The sequence below is a fragment of the Macrobrachium nipponense genome, chromosome 30, assembly GCF_015104395.2.
Source record: "Macrobrachium nipponense isolate FS-2020 chromosome 30, ASM1510439v2, whole genome shotgun sequence".
Taxonomy (NCBI): domain Eukaryota; kingdom Metazoa; phylum Arthropoda; class Malacostraca; order Decapoda; family Palaemonidae; genus Macrobrachium; species Macrobrachium nipponense.
In genome coordinates this window covers 30,502,576-30,523,682 of record NC_087218.1, presented here as the reverse complement: position 1 = coordinate 30,523,682, position 21,107 = coordinate 30,502,576, and the positions used below count along the sequence as shown (strand labels likewise).

At 38.3% G+C, this 21,107-nt stretch overlaps 1 protein-coding gene across 11 annotated transcripts in view; it reads right to left on the bottom strand.

The window, feature by feature from the left end:
* The window catches only part of LOC135202396 (latrophilin Cirl-like), a 528,379-nt gene that overhangs the window by 57,887 nt on the left and 449,385 nt on the right, over positions 1-21,107 (bottom strand). For all 11 annotated transcript variants that reach the window (XM_064231779.1, XM_064231782.1, XM_064231787.1 and 8 more), the window contains one exon: positions 13,352-13,544. In XM_064231779.1, coding sequence (XP_064087849.1) covers positions 13,352-13,544 — 193 coding nt within the window. The remainder of the gene's footprint in view (positions 1-13,351; positions 13,545-21,107) is intronic.

The following is a 21,107-nucleotide window of genomic DNA, read 5'->3' as shown; positions in this document are numbered from 1 at the left end:
TAGCTGGATTTACCTAATGGTATCTCCCCCCCCCCCCCCCCCCCCCCCCCTTCTCTCTCTCTCTCTCTCTCTCTCTCTCTCTCTCTCTCTCTCTGTCCAAAGTTGGTGGTTTAGTGGAAGTTTTGGTTTAGGTAACAAGTCTTTCGATCCTCTCCCCCCCACCCCCCCAATAACTGGTAATATAATATATAAGATGCATATATATCTATATATATATATATATATATATATATCTATATATATATATATATATCAATTCAAGCTACAAATGTCTTTAATATCTAAATTCACTTACCGTCCCAATATATATTTTTCATATATGTACCGTAGCCCGGGAATTTTTTAATTTGGATTAATAATTTTCGTCCCCCCCTTCGGTACATATATGAAAATATATCATTTGGGAGGTAAAGTGAATTTAGATATTAAAGGACATTTGTAGCTTGAATTGATATATAAATGGATCACGGTTCGATGTGTATATTATTCATATATATATATATTATATATTATATATATATATATATATATATATATATATATATATATATATTTATCACACACAGAAAACAAAGGACGGAGTGGTAACATGTCCGTGTCGTCGGCAGCCAATGGACTACTCATAGCTCTGAACTGAGGTCCATTGCCCGACCTCACCACACTCACACCTCCATCTCTTGAGGAGGACACCTAACATATGGGAGCAGCTTCCCTGATGGATTAATATTACTGCGGAGGAGGAGGAGGAGAAGAAGGCGGGGAAGGAGGAGGAACAGGAGGCTTCCTTCCTTCCTTCCCCTTAGAAGATTGGAATCGGGGATTGGATGGTTTGTCAGTCTGCCACATATACATTCGCTCTCTCTCTTTCTCTTCTGATGCCCTATTGTCCTCGGATCAACTCTCTGGCTTTTCTTCTTTTCTACTCTCTCTCTCTCTCTCTCTCTCTCTCTCTCTCTCTCTCTCTTCTCTCTCTCTCTCTCAGCATGATCCTGTGCTGGCATAAGGTCCATTCAACCTAACGTGAACGAATTTAATGTACTTTCTTCAAAGGAGGTTCACATGAAGGAGTCTCAGCTAGTATAGAGCCCGTTCTATCTAAAATTACTCATAAAATCTCTCTCTCTTTCTCTCTCTCTCTCGTATAAACAAGAACATTGGCCTGATTACTCACAACAACTAAACTCTTAAGAACTGCTCTCAAACCTGATTTGCGCAGGCTACATAGGCCTCTCTCTCTCTCTCTCTCTCTCTCTCTCTCTCTCTCTCTCTCTCTCTCTCTCTCTCTCTCTCTCTCTCTCCAGATATTCTAGTATGTTATTGTTCATTTTAATTGAATTCCTCAACTGAAAAAGACCAGGCATGAATTAATCGAATGCCTGGGGATACCATGACGCCTTCACATGAGCCTTTTAAGCAGTGATGTATCCCACATGTATCCCTCTTAGGGGGGATCCAATCCCTTAATAGGATGTTCGTGTCTTGAAGAGGAAAGGCAGAGGATTGTGTAGGATTTGTTTATGTTATGGTGTCTTTTGGATTGTCTGCAATACTCCAGTTCCTATTGGCTGTTGACTATCACACTATTCCGTTCATGAATCATTGTTTTATTATTATTATATTATAAAATACCCGAGTAGCACGAGTCTTGAAATGGAGAAACAAATCCACAGTTAAGTGTGGGTACATTTATTTAAAAATAAACTTGTACAGAGAGCCTTCAGGAATCAGTTCGATTCCCCTTTTTAATCTGTGGAATTGTTTCTCCATCATTATTATCATTACTATCATTTTTATATCTTGGTGTGGGGGGGGGGGGGGGGTTAATAGTGTGGGGCTCCGGGTTGCATCCTTGGGAGTCCATCACTTTTCTCGATATGTGCTCGATATGTGCGCTGTTTCTAGTAGCTCTTGGAGCTACTTCGGCAACTAAAATTTTTCCGATTCCTTTTCAGGGATCTTGGGATCGTGGTTAGTGTTCCTATGATTATGGGTACAATTTCCGCTGGCATATCCCATATCCTTCTTATTTCTATTTTCAGATCTTGATACCTATCAATTTTTTCTCTCTCTCACATGCTTGGCCATGGTACTGCGGCTTCAATGAGTGATACTTTCTTCTTGATTTTGTCAATCAACGTCACATCTGGTCTATTGATACCAGAATCCCATAGGATCTTTGCCTGATCGTTTTCTATCACTCCCTCAGGTTAGTGTTCGTATCACTCATTACTTACTGTACGCTAGCTGGTGTTTCTTGCACAGGCTCCAGTATTGGGTTTTTGCTACTAAATCATGCCTCTTTTTGTTCTGGTTCTGTGCAAGTGCCGGACATTCGCTTGCCATGTTGTTTATGGTCTCGTTTTTTATATTGCACTTCCTGCATATGGGTGTGATGTTACCTCCGTCTCTTGTTCTTTGGAAATAACTGGTTCTTAGGGCCTGATCTCATGCCGCGGTTAGCATTCTTTCTGTTTCATTCTGGAGCTCTCCCCCCTGCAGTCATTGCCATGTTTCATTGCTGGTCAGTTCTTTATTATCATTATTATTATTATTGGCCAGTTCTTTATCATAATCATTATGATTATTATTATTATTATCATTCAGAAAATGAACCCTATTCATATGAAACAAGTCCTGCAGGGGCCACTGACTTGGATTTAAAGCTTCCAAAGAACATGGTGTTCATTAGAAAGAAGTAATAAATAGGAAATAGAGAGAGATAAAAAAAAAAGAGATCACTTACCAAAAAGGAAGAGCAGATTACCAAATGAATAAGTAAGTGGCTAAAAAAGTAAGCAAATGATTAAAATGCCCTGCTTTCTCTGTTCTAATTATGCAACTGGTTTCTAAGGCCAAGTGCGCAAGCGCAATGACATGTCCCTTGTCCTATCAGCTCATTAAGAGGGAGACCTTTGACCCTCTAAACTGATGATGTTACTTCACTGATGACCTGATGTGAGGCTATTCTCGATTTAAAAAAAAAATGTCTTATAGAATACAATAGAATACCATGGAATATAGAATGTAGGACAAAGCGGAAACATCGCAGATGCACTATGAATCTATGGTTAGGGGAGGGTTGAGGAAATGCGTTCCCTCAAACTTAATTAATATTTTCACTGATATGTGACCTATTTTTAACAGATCTTTGGTCATTCCAATCCTGCGTTCAACCTGAATTGAGAATTCTAGGAAATACAAGTGGAACTTAACGCCATTTTGTTAATGTTCCCTTAATCTTTGGTAGCTCGCCTGTTGTTAAAAGTTCCTCTTCCAAAGAAAATTAAAAAGTAATTTTCTACGAGCTTGATGGTGCTCGCTACGCTGCAATGGAACCTGGTGCTGGCCGTCATGTCTACCCTACTCTCCCGATCAGTCACATACTCTGGCCTCCGGACAAACAGGTTTGCAGGAGGAGGGTGGATGTGTTGTTTCCCCTATCCTTCCAATCCCCTACCTACCACGCCTCCATCCGGGGAAGACAAGTTTGCAGGAGGAGGGTGGATGTGTCATGTCTCTCCTACCCACCCGATCACCCACCTACCACGGCCCCACCCGAGGCAGACAAAACAAGACCCACTCGGATTTTATTATTATAGATAGATTCATAGGTTGTTAGAGCCAAATCCTTCCTTCACTTCGCTACATATTTCAATTTCTGAAAACATGAAGACAACTCGGTCTTCTAAAATAATCCCAGCCCCCATCTCTCTCACACACACAAGATTCGTACTGTGATTAATGACGGGTCTCAAACGCTCTCCAATTGGATTTGAGAAGCGTCTGCTTCTAAACAATATCTGGCCCGCATAAGGTCAAGAAGTATTCTTGTGGTTCTGCGACAAGGGACGAGTTCTTGTTGCCATACTCAGAAGAAGTAGAGGAAGACAAAGGAAGAAGAAGAGGAGGAGAAGGAGTAGGAAGACGGGGTCATTGCAAAGGTCGATCCAGGAACTCAAGCCATCAATCTACGAAGGAGTCGTGTAACCTCATCAGAAACAAGGACTATTACAAAACGCATCGGATAATCTTTCCCTCTTCCTCCCCCGGCCCCCTACTCTTCAGAGAGAGAGAGAGAGAGAGAGAGAGAGAGAGAGAGAGAGAGAGAGAGAGAGAGAATTAATAAGGTACTTTGAGGTCTTTGTTAAAACGGAACACCGGACTGCCCACAACAGTGATTAGCCACTTTTAGATAGGAAGTATTTATTATGCGACGCCGTTGTTACTTTTCTTATTATCAGATGAGAGAGAGAGAGAGAGAGAGAGAGAGAGAGAGAGAGAGAGAGAGAGAAACCTGTTCTCGTTCCAGTGGTTAGGCCCATTATGTATCAACTTAGTAGCAGCCTGCTGATTATCCACTTACCATATATACACCTTTATTAATTACCTCGTTACCTGGGACTCTCATTATTATACTTCGACGTGTTGCAATGCGGCGGCGAGGCCGGGCTTCGTCCGGACTCTTCTGTGAGTGTTAGTATACGAACGCTTCTGCGGCTCTGATTGGAAGATCTAGAATCAAGTGAAATTATTTCCTTCTTCCAACGGCCAGGACAAAGAAAACTTGAGGAATTTCAGTGTGCAGTGTGTCTGCACTAAAGACATTATACACACCCATTCTCTCTCTCTCTCTCTCTCTCTCTCTCTCTCTCTCTCTCTCTCTCTCTCTCTCTCTCTGTATTGTGTCCGTTTTATTTTCTTTTAGGCATTCCTTTTCTATCGTGCAACGCTCTTTTAATTTAATTATTTTTTGTTCGTAATTGCATTTTCATTTCTTGTTTCCTGGGTGGTCATCCCGATGTCTTGATCCGTTAGCCCTGGGTTGGGATAATGGGTAGGAGGGGGATGGACTGTCCTTTAATTCATCTAGTTTTCTCTTTGATTTCGGGGATCCAAGGGAATCCTACCTCCACCGTATACACTGGAGTGGTTGTCAGTTAAAGGTGTGGAATTCCAACTAAACTCTTTCGTCAGTAATTCTTCTCTTTGTCAATTTTCAAGTAGGAATTTAAAATTTTCTGAACGCTCGTTGCGTGGACAAACGCACCAAAGTCTTCATAGAGAGAGAGAGAGAGAGAGAGAGAGAGAGAGAGAGAGAGAGAGAGAGAGAGAGAGAATCCCTTCGAAAGCCGAGCCAAGCAATGTTTCAATCTGTCTCCAGCAAGCAATTAGCGGGTCGTCCGCCATCAGCAGCATTAGCAGCAGGAGGACCATTCACGAAGAGAGAGAGAGAGAGAGAGAGAGAGAGAGAGAGAGAGAGAGATTACCAATCTTCCTTTCCCCCCAGTCTAATGAGTCTATAAAACGCCTAATGGTCGACATTCTCTGAGTCGACACTTGTGAAGCCCAAGAACCTCCAGAGTAGACGACCGTGTCCCTCTTCCGGTAATGGGTCCAAGCAACAAATGTCTCGGGCATTTAAGTGATGCCCAGGACCATGGTGATGCCAGACCGTGAGAGAAGAAGTCACGAACTTTCCTTAAACTCCTACGAAAACGGTACTGATCATTTCTCGTTCGTCTCCAACAACGTCCCCAACAATTTGTCAATTTAAGACCTCTCAATTATATTTCGATAACAAACCTCTGTTAAATAAATAATTTTTAAAAAGCATCTGCCTATTTCCAAGCTGCTATTATTATTATTATTATTATTATTATTATTATTATTATTATTATTATTATTATTAAAATGAACCATAATCATGTGGGACAAGCCCACCCAGAGGGCCAATGACTTGGAATTCAAGCTTCCAAATAATCTGATTTTCATGAGAAAGGAGTAACAGGAGGTTAAGGCAAATACAGAAAAAGAGAGATCGCTTATTAAAAGAAAAAATGAATTGGCAAATTAATACACAGGAAAAAACGTAAAACGTGTGTGTTCTGAAATTTAAATTCACAGATCAATTTTTTAAAGGTTCGGTCTCAGGTAATGTTACCATCGTAAACTGCAACAATCAGGCCTCGAAGTGAAACCTCAGCTGAGATAGCAGTGACCAAAATAAGAACAAAGTCTCACCTCAATAGCACACAAACAGTCACTTAAGAATTCCACAATTAGTGTACAGTACAATAAAATTGCAGGCCTCCTTAGTCAACCCGAATCAGTAACTTGAAAACTTACAAGACAACTTCATTAGCAGAGGCGAATATGCCGCTTCTTAAAAAAGAAACATACAGGGAACGCGTGTCCTTTTGAAACAAAAATAAAAGTCAAGAGACAACAAAGATCTAAGGTACCGTCATATACAACATACTTTTAATTATGGTGACCCGCAATGCCTTATTAAATGACTGATTACAAAGCAATACATTAATCTATACCATACCTATGAGAAATTGGTCGAGCAACCACAGAAGGAATGCTACCCATAGACGTCATGCATTTATAGAATGTACGCATGTGACGTTCAGAGCCATAAGTAAAGACTATGCGTCTTAAAAATGTAATAGTACAAAACTGGTAAAATAATACCAATACAGAAAGTCAACGTACGACAAAAAAAAAAAAAAAAAAAAAAAAACAAAAAAAAAAAAAAAATCAAACCAATAGACAAATTCTAAAAGCTTTGGCGAAACCAGTGAAACCTCTACCACAGTAACAACGAGACATTCAGAGAATTTCGGCGCGGCCTAGAAGTAAGGCAAACATCGAACCACGCCGCTCTACGAGAAATAATAAGGCAGTCCAGTCATCTACATCCTCTCAGATCAGCAGCCCTTCTGGGACACGCCTCCTCCCATACGAGCTACAACGAAAACAAAGGACTACGGGGTCGTATTTCTTTAATTCTAATTACATATGCTATTAAACCTCAGGAAGTTTTACGCTTGGTATTCTCTTGGTCCCAGCGAGCAGCAGTCCATAAGGCTGACGATGCAGTAAGGCTACAGTGTCTTCGGGAGCCTTAAGGACGAAGACTGCCAGGTTCCAGGATTCCTACTCCCCTTTCAGATGGGTCAGATGATACCGGTTGAGGCCAATGCCTCACAGCAGAAGACCAACACAACCGTCTGTCTAATCTCGACATCAGACATCTCGAACCGGCGCGCCTGCGCGACCACAAATGCGAACATACGAGTAAAACTGATCCGAAAGCATCGTTGCTAGTGACCAAGGACCTCGGGAAGAATCTATATTTTGTACATAGGAGCGAAGGCAAATGCCACACGCGCAGAACTATTATGAAAACATCAATGCTAATGCCTTAAGCTATGAAGAACCAAGACACTTGAGAAGATATCTACTTATATTCTGTGCGCAGGTTAATGAAATTGAAAGAAGACAGGTGCGTATCTCATAGTCTCGTGGGCAAGGCACAATCCAGCCTCAGAATATTTCTCCACTACACATTCTCTTTTAATTTCTAATCTCAATATTTTCTATGTTTTCGAGGACTAAAATAATTATCTAACACTTAATTTTAAAAAATTATTTTTTTATCTTTGCAATGACATCCCCTAAATTGCAGCTGCTTTTTAAATTTAGAAGTCGAGTGTAAATACACAGAAGCCAGACAATGCATTTCTTGAATGCTGGTAATATTTGTAACAAGAAATGTCTCCAGAGAGAGAGAGAGAGAGAGAGAGAGAGAGAGAGAGAGAGAGAGAGAGAGAGAGAGAGAGAGAGAGACTCCGACATTTCCCTTGTTTACGCCTGTCAGTGAATAAACATGATACTGATTAACTTCAGTCTCCAAAGACACTGATGTGGCAAAGACAGTTAAATCAGAGAGAAATGTATTATGCAGAAAAAACAAAAACAATAATGTCTGAAACTTATTACATCATACCTAGACTGATCCCCCAGACATACGCTTATACCCAAATTAAACACGAGCACACACTAAAACTGATGTAGAATCAAACTGCACATATAAAAAAAAGTTTGACAGATAACCGTGTTTCCCTTTCATGCATTCTACGAAGTACTTGTAATACACCACGATAAGCAAACAAATAGATAGATAGATAGCTTCTTAGTTATAGAGACATCGATAGATAAATAGATATGGTATCAATGTGGATAGATAAAAAATTTAGCTGATAACTGCATTTCTATTTAATGTATTTTACGTAACACCAACAACAAATTAAAAACTTATAAATATAACTTTCTCATATCAAAATACATTTCTTAAAAGTGCTTCTGTTATTCCTCTATTCATTTTCGTCTGGGTATTTTGTACAAATGACCAAAGATACGCGAACTACGAAGAAAATAAAATATAATGAGAAAAAATGATAAGGAAGCGTACAATAGGTGTACCTATGGAATATACAATAGACATAAGAAAAACTTGTGAGAGAGAGAGAGAGAGAGAGAGAGAGAGAAGAGAGAGAGAGAGAGAGAGAGAGAGCTATCTGGCATATGTATGTATCCCAAAGGACTGGCGGTAAAGGGCCGTGAAGTGAGACGGTACCATAAGCCTTTATTCTATATTTTTACTGCAGGGCTAGACTACCGTCTTCCCCTACGTCATCTTGGAAAAAGCTCATCATTTTGGACACAACTAAATAAAATATTTATAAATTTTTCATCACAAACTTCGTTGGGATGAGAAGAGCTATCGAAGGAATGTTCTTGCTGTCTACTTATTACGTTTTCTATTATAATTAGGATTTAAGATTACGCTGTATTATGATTATTTATATAATAACATTCGATTATGATTACGTTCTCAATTACCATTACGTTTACTTTCTATTATGATAACCTTTTTATTAAGATTACGTTACGTTTTCTATTATTATTGTTTTATCATGATTACACTTTCTATTATAATTATACTTTATTATGGTTAGTTTTCTATAAGATTATGTTTTCTATTATAATCACGTTTTTACGTAAACAGAAATCGTAAACCTGTTTTATGAGATATAAGTAGACTGCGACGTCTTTGTAATGCCACATGAAATCAACCAACACCAACTATGAGAGTTGACTAAAAGCCTGGATACCACCCCTTAAATATATCGTCAGAGAATAGCCTCAGTCTTTGGCAATATTCGTCGCTTCCAGAGTGGATTTGCCATAATTCATTGGTTACTGATTCCCCTATCATATTACGGTTAAAAGATTGCCATAGAAACTTGCTTGTATGTATTCCACATAGCCGCTGGGAAAACAGAGAGCCGTCAAAATAAAAGTGAACGTGTAGATAAACGACTGAGCCTTTCTTATAAAAGGTATTGTATATTTTGGCCGAATATATATATCCTAGTCCAATGAAATCTGTTACCATAACCTACCTACCCTGTGATAAATTTAGAAATTCATGGAAAATATGTTCCCGTGAACGTTAAGAAAAATGTTGATAAAAAAAAACCTATTATTATATTCAGAATTTTTTATGACATTGTCGAGATATTTTTTGTCATGAATGTGAGACGTACTTCATATTGTTTTCGAATGCAACCGAAGAAAAGCCTTAACAGTCGATAACTGCGGCGATATATTATATATATATATATATATATATATATATATATATATATATATATATATATATATATATATATGTGTGTGTGTGTGTGTGTGTGTGTAATAATATATATATATATATATATATATATATATATATATATATATATATATATATATATTACATACACATACATACTACAATTTTCATAACTGCTACGTCACATAAAATATTCATTAATCGACAAGACCCCTAAGAAAGCAAAAATTGCAAAAGCATCATTTCCACGACTTTCAATAGACAAAGAGTACAGAAACTTTGGATGGATTTTCAACCGTAAAGAATTTTGCAAAGTGTAAATTTCCCACAAAATTACGTCGAGAGCTAAAGCATACACGTTAAGCTGCTACTAGATGTCGCTATAATAACTTAGACTAGAAATTCTATTTAGACCTATACGAAGAAAGGTATTACATCTAGAAATTCACTTTAGACCTAGATGGAAAAAAATAATGCCGCTACTATACGTAGAAGCAGCTTAGACGTTACTGAAAGAAGTAAAGATACAAAGTCGACAGGAGTGGAGAGGTAACGATATAAAGAAGAGGGGAAGGGAGGTATCCCAGAAGGACGCCCAAATACCACAACACACACACACAGCACACCGTCTTCTTCCTCTTCTGGCTTTTTACGAGAGGGCTGGACCCTGCCTACGAGGCCGCAGGGACTCTTCGCCGAATACTCTGTGCGGGTGGTGTGGAATGACAATAAACCCACAGGGGCATGTGATGGCACCCGTACCGTCTCCCCTCCTTCCCTTCCCCTTCCTCCAACCCCCTCCCCACACCTCATCCGTTAGCAACACACCCATGGATTCCACCCCTCCCTCTTTTCCCCTTCCTTCAAACGACATCTTCTGCCTCTAAACTTTATATGATATTAATTCACTAGCTTGCTTGTCATTTAGTCCATATATATATATATATATATATATAATATATATATATATATATATATATATATATATATATATATATAGTAATACGGTGAAAATGCTGTTGTGATTAAGCCTTTTCCAGGGTTTCACCCCTATTCTATTAAGACATTTGAATATGATTAACTATATAATAATTATTACATTTTTATCAAATTATCATTATTAGAATGCAATCATACTGAACGAGCCAATATAGGTCTCTGGTGTCCTTTTCTAAAACTAGGGCATAATAGCCATCACCTTGTAGGCAGGTTGCCAAATGGGATGGTAGTAATTGAAAAGAGAGGAAAACAAAAATATATAGCTCAAAATAGGTCACATACCGCTCAAAAGAGGTCATATACAACTAAAAATTGGTTAAATATCGCTATAAACAGGTCACACACAGCTAAAAATATGTTAATTACATCACAAGACGTATACTACTCACGATTTACAAAAATCCCACCAAAAAACGCACAGCGCTCCCTGTTCTAGACCTAACGAACGTCAACCTTAGGCTCTCTCTCTCTCTCTCTCTTCAACAGTAGCTGGTGGTGGTGGTGGTGTTGTTGGAACAGTTAGAGAAGCGTGCCGCAACCCCAGTCATCCCATATCCATCGAGGGCCTCCGATATTGAACAAAGGATTACCCTCTCTACACTCCTGGGCTCCATCTACGACAACTGCCGGTCTCCGGTAGGGGCCTCTCAAGCACGAACCTCGGTTCAACAATATTAACACAGATCTCGCCTTTATCAAAGACGGCGCGCTGCTACACAACTGATTCGTGGATAAAAGCTGCTGTCAACATTGGATTAGTCGTAACACACACATACACACACACACTCTTAAGAAACAAACACAGACAAGGACACAACTACAACTACTCGAATATCTGTAGAATCTATAGGTCGCTTCTTTTACACACGAACACATTACACACTATAATAAATGTATCCGCTGTATGAAAATGGGATTTGCGGATGATTCAGTCTTTTAAATTTGTAGATGCATATGCAGATTATTTGATGACCATGACCGGGCGGATACGAATGTGGATACGGATACTTTGCAAAACTAAATAATTTAGATATATTTAATTAAAGATTTTCAGCCACTTAATTCAAAATTATGTGTAATCACATAAATTTGATGTACTAATAGAATGTAGAAACATAAGTGATACTCATGTATGTGCATTACTTTTATATGAACTTACAAACAGTAACAGCGATACACGAACGTTTTAGTTGTCTGAGCACAAAAGGTTATTTCATGTTCATTGAATGATAAGGGCAACAAAATCTCAAGCCATTCTGCATGAGAGAGAGAGAGAGAGAGAGAGAGAGAGAGAGAGAGAGAGAGAGAGAGAGAGAGAGAGAGTTCCCACCAAAAAAACACAATACCCTGCGTTTATGATTACAATTGCTGTACATGACATGAAATTACCAAATAAGACAAATATGCTTTAAGACAAATATGCTATAACAAAGCTAGTTATAAAGTATATACTGTATGAGATGTGTAATTGTATATATTGTATCCAGTACAAAAAAAAAAAAACGAAACAGCCAAATTTAGTAAAAATAAAAATAATAAACTCTTCTTTTAGCAACACTGTATGAGTATGAACTATTAAACACTGAGCAGATAGTGACATCCGCATTCTCAAACTGCAGATGCGGATGTTCAGCAATTGTCAATGCAGATGCGGATTTATAAAAAAATGCCGATAATCTGATAACCTCTATATTACACACAGTTACATAAACAAACACACTTAATTAATAATGTAGTATAGTGTAAAAAAATCTGACCAGTAAAATCGTAAGGATCAGAAACCACAGGATTATAATAGGTTTCTGCGGGCTTACAGAGCTCCATGTCATTTAAATATTTATTCTCAATATATTCATCTGTCAGTGAAAATACCGGTTTGTCCATAATCAAGGTCTAAAGAATACCTTTAAGTTTCTTTTTCCTCTGACAAGGCAACATATTCATTATCCCTTTGGGACACATTAGGGTATAAATATATAATTCTATTTCAACTGTGCTTGTCTTGTAAACCAGTAAGGGCTCTTGCTCCTAATACCAGCCGGTAAAATACTGAGCTCTTTCACTATATCAGAAACAGAAATTGTGAACACTAGGACTCAGAGCTTTACAGGCTATCAATATGACAAAACATTCTCATATATGAAAATGTCATTTTAACAAGTCGCACAATGAAACACATTTTACTTTTGAGATCGATGAAAAATAACATAGCAATATGTCACCATTACCTGCGTTACTGTCATTGGGAAATTAATATGAAATAACACTTTAGGCAATTATATTCATGTGCTGCTCTTTTACATCGTATTTGCTTATTTAAATTCTTCTGAAGTGTTAAAGAAAAATGTTTCCCAAGAAAAAAACAACATTTGAGAAAAATATTTCCCAGGAAAATTATCTCCCGAGAAAAAAATTTCCCTTAAGAAATATTTTCCAGAAAAAATGAGTGTTTCCCAAGAAAATCTTTCCCAAGAAAAATGTTTCCAAAGAAGTTTACAACGGAAAAAAGTTTCTAAACAAAAAGCTTTCATAAGAAAAAGTTTCCTAAGAAAACTTTGCCTAGGGAAAAAGGTTTCCTAAGAAAAAACTTCCAACGAAAACATTTTCCAGAGAAAAAAATTAGTTCCCCAAGAAAATATTTCCAGAGAAAATTTTTTTCCTAATAAAAAAGTTCCAAGGAAACATTGTCTAGGAAATTTTCCCACAGATTACTTATTTAAAACAACCTTTCCAGTGAAAAGTTTCCCAAGAAAACTATTTTATAGGAAAAATATTTCCAAAGAAAAAAATGTTCCTAAGAAAAAGTCTCCAAAGAAAAAACTTTCCCAAAACAACGTTTACAAAGACCAAAGGTGTTTTAGAGAATAAAAAAAAAAAAAAACTTACTTATCGTGAAGGACCCGATGCGACCTGGGGCTCATGCAGTTGACCGACCACTCTGTGTTCCCGTGTTCGTTGCAGATGGTGATGCTGAAGCGGCCGTAGTTGGCCCGGATGAGGTTGATCACGTGACCGGGGTCACACTCCATGTTGAGGGTCGAGCCCTCGCAGGCGTACGCCGTTCGGTAACGCGGCCGCTCTGGAATGAGAAGAAACACAGGAACGTTAGTTTAGAGAACTTTGGATACTACGGTGACCTACCGAGAGAGAGAAATGTACTAAGGTAGCTCATAAAGAAGTATTTATGAGTACAAAAATTTATATGCATGATCGCTGAGATTTGGGTGTAAGCAATTTTAACAATCCTCTCTCTCTCTCTCTCTCTCATACATAGAAACACACACATCTGCGATGTGTTTACAGCGCCATACAAGTGACAAACAATGTGATTAATGCTTTAAAAACGATTTGGTCTTTTTCCGGTTGCATTTCTTGGCAGGGAGGGGTGTTCATTTGGAAGATATAACTTGACCTTACTCTATGCAGATAATGTCTAGACCTTTGTCGTCTAGGTCAATGTGTGTCTGGGCCGACAACGTAACGGCCGATAAGTCTAGCATATAGTGTCTAGGCCGATAATGTCTAGGTTAATGTCTAAGCCAATATGTGTCGAGACCGATAATATCTAGGCCGATGTTTGTCTATACTCTGTTTTTTTCCATCTGTCCATCCGCCTGTGGTGTTTTTTTATGGCAACACTGCGTCCCGGGCTTTAGAGAGTTACATTCAGCTTACATTCAACGATTATAATAATATCCTATTTCGAATATTAACGGTGTAATTCGCATACAGTAAATTATTAAAACACTTTTCAGTTGCAAATGTACACTCAGATATCCTTTTATTTACCTAAAACTTACACATCGCGTAACTATCTAAAGCCCGGGACGCAGTGTTACCACACAAAAACACCACAGGCGGATGGACAGATGAAAAAAAACAAAAAAAAACAGAGTATAGACAGATATGTCTAGAATGGTAATGTCTAAGCTATTGTGTGTCCAGGCCAATGTGTCCAAGCTGATACTGTCTAGATCGATGTCGCCTTGGTCGATGTGTGTCTAGCCAGATAATGTCCAAGTTAATGTGTGCCTAGCCCGATAGTGTCAATTCCGATGTGTGTCAGCCCCATAATGTTTAGGCCGATGTCTTCTAGGCAAATGCATGTCTGGGCCGATTTGGGTCTAGGCTGATGAGTGTCTAGGTCGACGTCTCGGCCGATATCGTTTTCGGCGCGAAGAGACGACAACGCCAGATGAAAAGAGAAACCAAAGACAAAAAACAAATATCGCCCGTCGAAGTTTTGTATATTCGACGCCATCGTTTCCCATTACTGCCACCTATCGTTAACTTTGGGTGGGCTAAGTTTGTGCTAACCGAACCGCCCAAGTTAGGACAAGTTATCGCAGATAACTTTAACCCAACTTGGAGATCAGGTGCAAAGTTATAAGCCTCTCTTCATCCTTCCAAGTAGTAGTAGTATAAGGAGAGAGAGAGAGAGAGAGAGAGAGAGGAGAGAGAGAGAGAGAGAGAGAGAGAGAGGATAAATTAAGTGGGCCTAGACTAAGCTCGAAGTTACCTCGCTCCGAAGACAAAGTTCCATTAAAATGATATTAGACGGGATGAAGACACCCCGTGACATCTTCCCCTGGTTACATGGAGTGAGATATTCGCTTCTCGAGACTATTATTGGAGAGGAGAGGAAGAGGAGGAATAACAATGTACCTATGTATGTATGTATGTATATTTTCTGTAGTTTTTATAATATATCATAATAATAATATATATATATATATATATATATATATATATATCTATAATATATAATATCATCTGGAACAGCTTGTGACGTCAGAAGCCACTACTAGTATAATTAATTATCTGAATAAAAGAAAAGCCTATTAATTAATTGTTAACCTTCAGATTTTCGGTACCAGCTAAAAAATACAATTAAATGAGCTTGAAATTCCAAAATTTCCATTATCTCTCTAGTCTCTATAAAACTGGGAGACCATTTGTTTTGATTTGTGGTCCACCTGAGAGGGACGAAGAGAGTATTATGGAGTCTTCTGATAGCAATACTTTCGACCGTCATGAGAGGAAAGTGAAGACTTAGCGCTTTTCTGCTCCCTGGTCTCCTACCAACACAAACAGAGAGAGAGAGGAGAGAGAGAGAGAGAGAGAGAGAGAGAGAGAGAGAGAGAGATCACTGGCACTACAACAAGAGGAAAAAAGGAAGAGCGCTGGCACGAGAGAGAGAGAGAGAGAGAGAGAGAGAGAGAGAACTAACGAGCTTCAAATAAACAAATGACAAAATAAAATAATATAAACCTTTCTTTGCACAGAAACAATTGCGATAAGTCAATCAGCAACGTTGACCAACAGACAAACCAGAGATGACTAGACCACAAGTGTCGGAGTCGCCTTACAACCACAACATTAATTTTTTTTTATCTCACATCATTACCACTGCAAGGTGATGCCTTCTAGGATGTTATCTGTCTATCTATATTTACTTATTTACTTGCTTATCGCCACACGGGTTGAATGTTTTAGCCTTCGCTCAGCAGTAGCGACAAGTAAATTAAATATTCAACCCCACTCAACTTACGGACACCGTGAATTTCAAGCCATTCCTGTACCGTGGACCTTTCAATAGTGTAACATTATTCCAGCATAAACAAAAGCCTGTTTATGACCATTCCCTTTTTTCTTAAAGCAAACGCATATTATCATAACCTCAATAGACAAACAAACGTACATTGAGATTCCTGCAATCACTTCAGTTTCCCAAAGAAATCTGAGGATTCTTGAAATAACTTTCAAATTTCCCAACAGAATCTGAGGTTCAAAAGATAACCTAATTTCAACCAAACCTGAACACCTACAAGTCGGGCTATACCACACACACACACACACACACACACACACCGGTAGTTAGTTAATTTGCTCCAAACCCTTTTAGGGGGAAAAATAAGGATGGGGGAAAAAATAGGCAAATAACATTTACATGGAAAAGTCTCTTAATTAATTCTGAGAAGTTGCAGGTAACAATAAAAACTTGGGGAGTCATTGTTGACTGAAGAAGAGAAGAGAAAAAAGAAAAATGATGATGATGAAGACTGGGATGAAGTGGATGGCTGGAATCTCTCTCTCTCTCTCTCTCTCTCTCTCTCTCTCTCTCTCTCTCTCTCTCAGCTCAAGTCCCCTCTCTCGAGGATGAGTGGTCTCTCTCTCTCTCTATACAGTGCCAGTGCTTTCTCCTTCTAAAGTGCCACTTGTCTCTATATCTCTCTATAGTGCTAGTGTTCTCGCTCTTTCTCTCTCAGTGACTGGCCAAGACGTAACATTTCACTCCTACCACATGTCTACATACTAATACTTAATTCATCTCGCGTACCCATGCCCGACAATCAGCCCCCCGCCCCCTTACACTTATCAACCTGAGCACTGAAAAGAGCACTTTCACATTCCTTCTGGAAGATGGGTCTTTGCACCTTCCGTAACGAAGATGGCCAAGTCCAGTTTGCGATGCTGATAGGTGGTGTCAAAGACAAGTAACTGCTTACAAACAAAAACATGCTTTTATGATTGCAACGGCTTGACTTTAAATGCATTGTTACGTGATTTACCCATCCTAAATAAATTCATGAAAACCCAGTGAGAGAAAATAATAATATCGTAAGAAAAAAGCAATTTTAGCTTAGTACCACGACTTCAACTTGATTTTATCAATGGGTAAATAGTTAAAAATCGATAGCATCTGCTTGGCTTCACTCTGCATTTAGTGTTTTGCGAAATCCTTAATTTCCTAGAATATAATGGAATTATAATGCAAACGTATGCCAGTTGTGTATTTAAAAAAAGTAAGTTGTTACAGCCACAAATTCCGTTAGTCAGAAGAGAACAATATTTAAAGCTTGGCTACCTTGCCTGTCAGAAACCAACCTTACTTTGGAAAGTATGAACACAAACTCTATTTATTTCCCAAATTCGGTTATACATCTGAAATTCCAAATACCAGGGTCCATTGCAGTTCAATGTATTGTCATAATTATTATTATTTTAAAACAGTTTACCGGATCACTGAGCTGATTATTTATCAGCCCTCACAGGGCTGTCCAGAAGTTATTTTTATTTATATATTGTATATTTTTGCTACTCTTTATTTCTTTATATAATTTGTCAATGAAATTAACATTTTTCAAAAATTATATATTCTTCAAAAATTACAAAATTGGATTAATTTCAAATGTTTAAATTTCTGACAAAATGTCACTGATTAGATTCATTTCACACAGGCTCACAAACATTCCACTGAATTTGCAGAAATAAAACATCCACAGGCAAAAATGGCAACATAATAAATTCGAGGGTACCGTGATGATGACTCTGGTGTCCTTCCATTTCTTGGTCATCAGAAGACGGAATAAAATATCCACCTCGTAGTTCAACTGACTGAACTAATATCACCTGAATCCTGTAGTCATTCTACTGGGAGCAAGGTTTCTATTTTGTGAATAGTTGCAAATAAAATCTCAATTTTTTTTTTTTACAGAAAACTCGCACACCTGAATTGCACAGCTGATAGCTCATATATCTCTGCAGCAACAAACGCAATTTGCAAAGCAACACATTTTTTCTCTCCAGGCATTTCTGACTCGGAAGAGAGGCCTCCACAATTCTAAAATTTATCGTTAATGGTTATGGTCACCGAACAGACATTTTGGTTGAGTGGGCGGGCGCATATTCCCGAACTGTAACGTACTACCAACCCTTCCCTGAAGAGCGGGACGCTATTATTTTAAAAACTAACCATAGAATCTTCTTAAAAATCATCTCATTGAATTTACCACACCCACATCCCGGGACTAATCGGGCGTGGAGGGGTGGGAGGGGGAATTGGGAGAGATTTTCAAGCAGCAGCACACTGGACCACCCAGAGGAGGAGGGAGAGGGGGAAGGGGGGAGGGGGAAGGGAGGGAGGGCAAGGAATGAGTGAAAGCCAGAACGTGTTGACAAATCATTAGGTATTTTACAGAATTGCAGGGATCGTTCTACATCATATCTCTCTCTCTCTCTCTCTCTCTCTCTCTCTCTCTCTCTCTCTCTCGTAGTCTGTATGCACAAGAACTAATACTCAATTGTCATTTCAATAAAAGTTCACAAAAGTTCACATTTAATAAAAACCGCCTATGGATTTTCTCATGGATTTATTTTATTTTATTTTATTCAATTAGGACACATCTACCGACTCTCAGGAATTCTTAAAATATAACGAAGGCCACACAATAGTACATAAACAGTCTTAATCAATATATGACAGAAACTTGAAGCTATGAAAAATAATTGACAGCCTTTCAGACCATTCAACAGAACTTCCCAGCTCACCAAAACATTTGGGTTTAGATCAAATGAAAATAAAATAAATATTAGATATTTATGAATATTGGCCTTCTGCAAGGAAGATTCGACTGGCGGCTGCATGTCATAGTGTTACAAGATTACAGATGGTAATATTTTTGAAAAGTTATTAAGTTTCCTCATTTATTTTGTCTAAATTCCTGATGAGAGAGAGAGAGAGAGAGAGAGAGAGAGAGAGAGAGAGAGAGAGAGCGAGATTCTGTATAAAATGTTAAAACATGCAGACGACATCGCTGCTATAATGGAACCGTTCGAATCAGCCAACATCATTCTACAAAAGGCATTTTACGAAATAAACGCAACTCTCAGAAACGTGAATTGACCTCATATAGAAGAACAGATCATTCTTCAGTTGATAATTAAATAGGACGAGAGTCACACAACGGCCCTAATCTGTCACAGATTCAAATATGGACGACCAATTAATTAAAAGTAATTTGGACTTTCACTTTCTCCCGTCTCAGAATATCTTTGATTAATGTGACAATCAGGTGCTGATGAAAAATAAATTTCAAGATTTTAATGATTATTTATGAACCGGCAAATAAAGAAGGGAAAATCTTCATAAATATATCCGTAAAAAATGATAATTAATCGTATTCTGAGGAAATATAGATGACACTGGTTACAACTGAAAATTATGTCTCAAAGGGAAATTTTGCGTCACGACAGAAGTAATACTTTTTCATGCTTTGTTGAAATAATAAGATATACAAATCTGTCCTCTTCTTATACTTGCATGACAGAAAGTAATATTTAATTATCACTGAATACCGATTTCTCAACAAGATTTATTCACCTGCAAACTAGAGCCACAACTACCATCATACTAAATTTGAACGGCCCTAGTGAACGCATTGACCTACATATTTAACAATTAAACAATTTTACATGGTTCATCGTGATGTTATTCATTAATAAAACTATAATAATGCACTGAAAAAAATTACTAACATACATACCTTCTCCCGTGTTAGATGCTTAGATGCTTATTGCCTACAAGTTCCGAATCCAAAGTTATATACAAGATTGGTAAAGCAGTTCCCGTCATGGCCTTTTATCAAAACAACTCTCACTTTCTTCCTTTCCTTTCCTTCCCTCCCATACTTTCCCTTCCTAAAACCAGGTACGCTAAGCTAAGTCAGTCTTGAAAACTCAAGACAGGTGAAAGCCTGACCCTTCAGAAGCAACAAGAATGGGAGGAGGAGGAGGAGGAGGAGGAGGAGGAGGAGGACTTACTCCTTCAAGATGCTTAGCTTAATTCCCTGGCACTTCTAACTCGTCAACAGGTCTAGAAAGTTTCCCGTTTGCTTTCATAGAGGCTGCAGAAGAGTCCTCCCTGAGAGAGAGAGAGAGAGAGAGAGAGAGAGAGAGAGAGAGAGAGAGAGAGAGAGAGAGAGATAGGTGACTCACCCTTCAGTGACAAACCTCTGGTGGAATAAAGCAAAAAAAAAAATTAATAAATAAAGTTACTTTGCTATGAGTCATAAGAGTTGAATTTTGTCTTTCTTTGCCATCGAAAGCCATTTGATATTAAACAGGATTTATATTTGGGACAGGAATGTACTCGCCTTTCAAAAAACAGTTCAGAGCGGGGTTTTAAAAACCAAATACATGACTGAGGATGGCTAAGGGAGGTGGTGGGAAGGGAAGGGGAAAGACTGCGTGTGTGTGTGTATGTGAATAATCTTTCTAAAGATTTGAATCGCTTAAAAAAGGTATCGATCAGCGCCAAAGCGGGCCGAGGGGCGCAAGTCGTTTATCAAAGTAATGACTTCCACCTTCGGAGTCGACAAAATTTTATACGACGATCTTGACAGCGAGCTTTCTCTCGCCACTTACGAAATCAAGGAGTAAAAAAAAAAAAAAAAAAAAAAAAAAAAAAAAAAAAAAATTAAAACAAAAAAAAAAAAAAAAAAAAAAAAAAATTACAGTAAACTCCCTAATCCTACTGACAACAACAAAGCATCTTGCCCTACGGAATGTACACTCAAAAGGGTTAAGACATTCTAAATGAATCCGTTTGTCGCAGGCGCACTAGGATCAAAATAAAACATAATAAAAGATTGTTTGAGACCCTACATAATCTAAATGAATCCCTTCAGCACAGGCGCACAGTAATCAAACTTTCGACTGCAACGCAATAAAAGGTTTCCGAGACCCAATAAAATCTAAATGAAATCTTTTGGCGCAGGCGCACTAGGATCATATTTCGACTAAAACATAAACATATAAAGTTTTGTGACCCAAACCTCTCTTTGCCAAGACCCCTGACCTC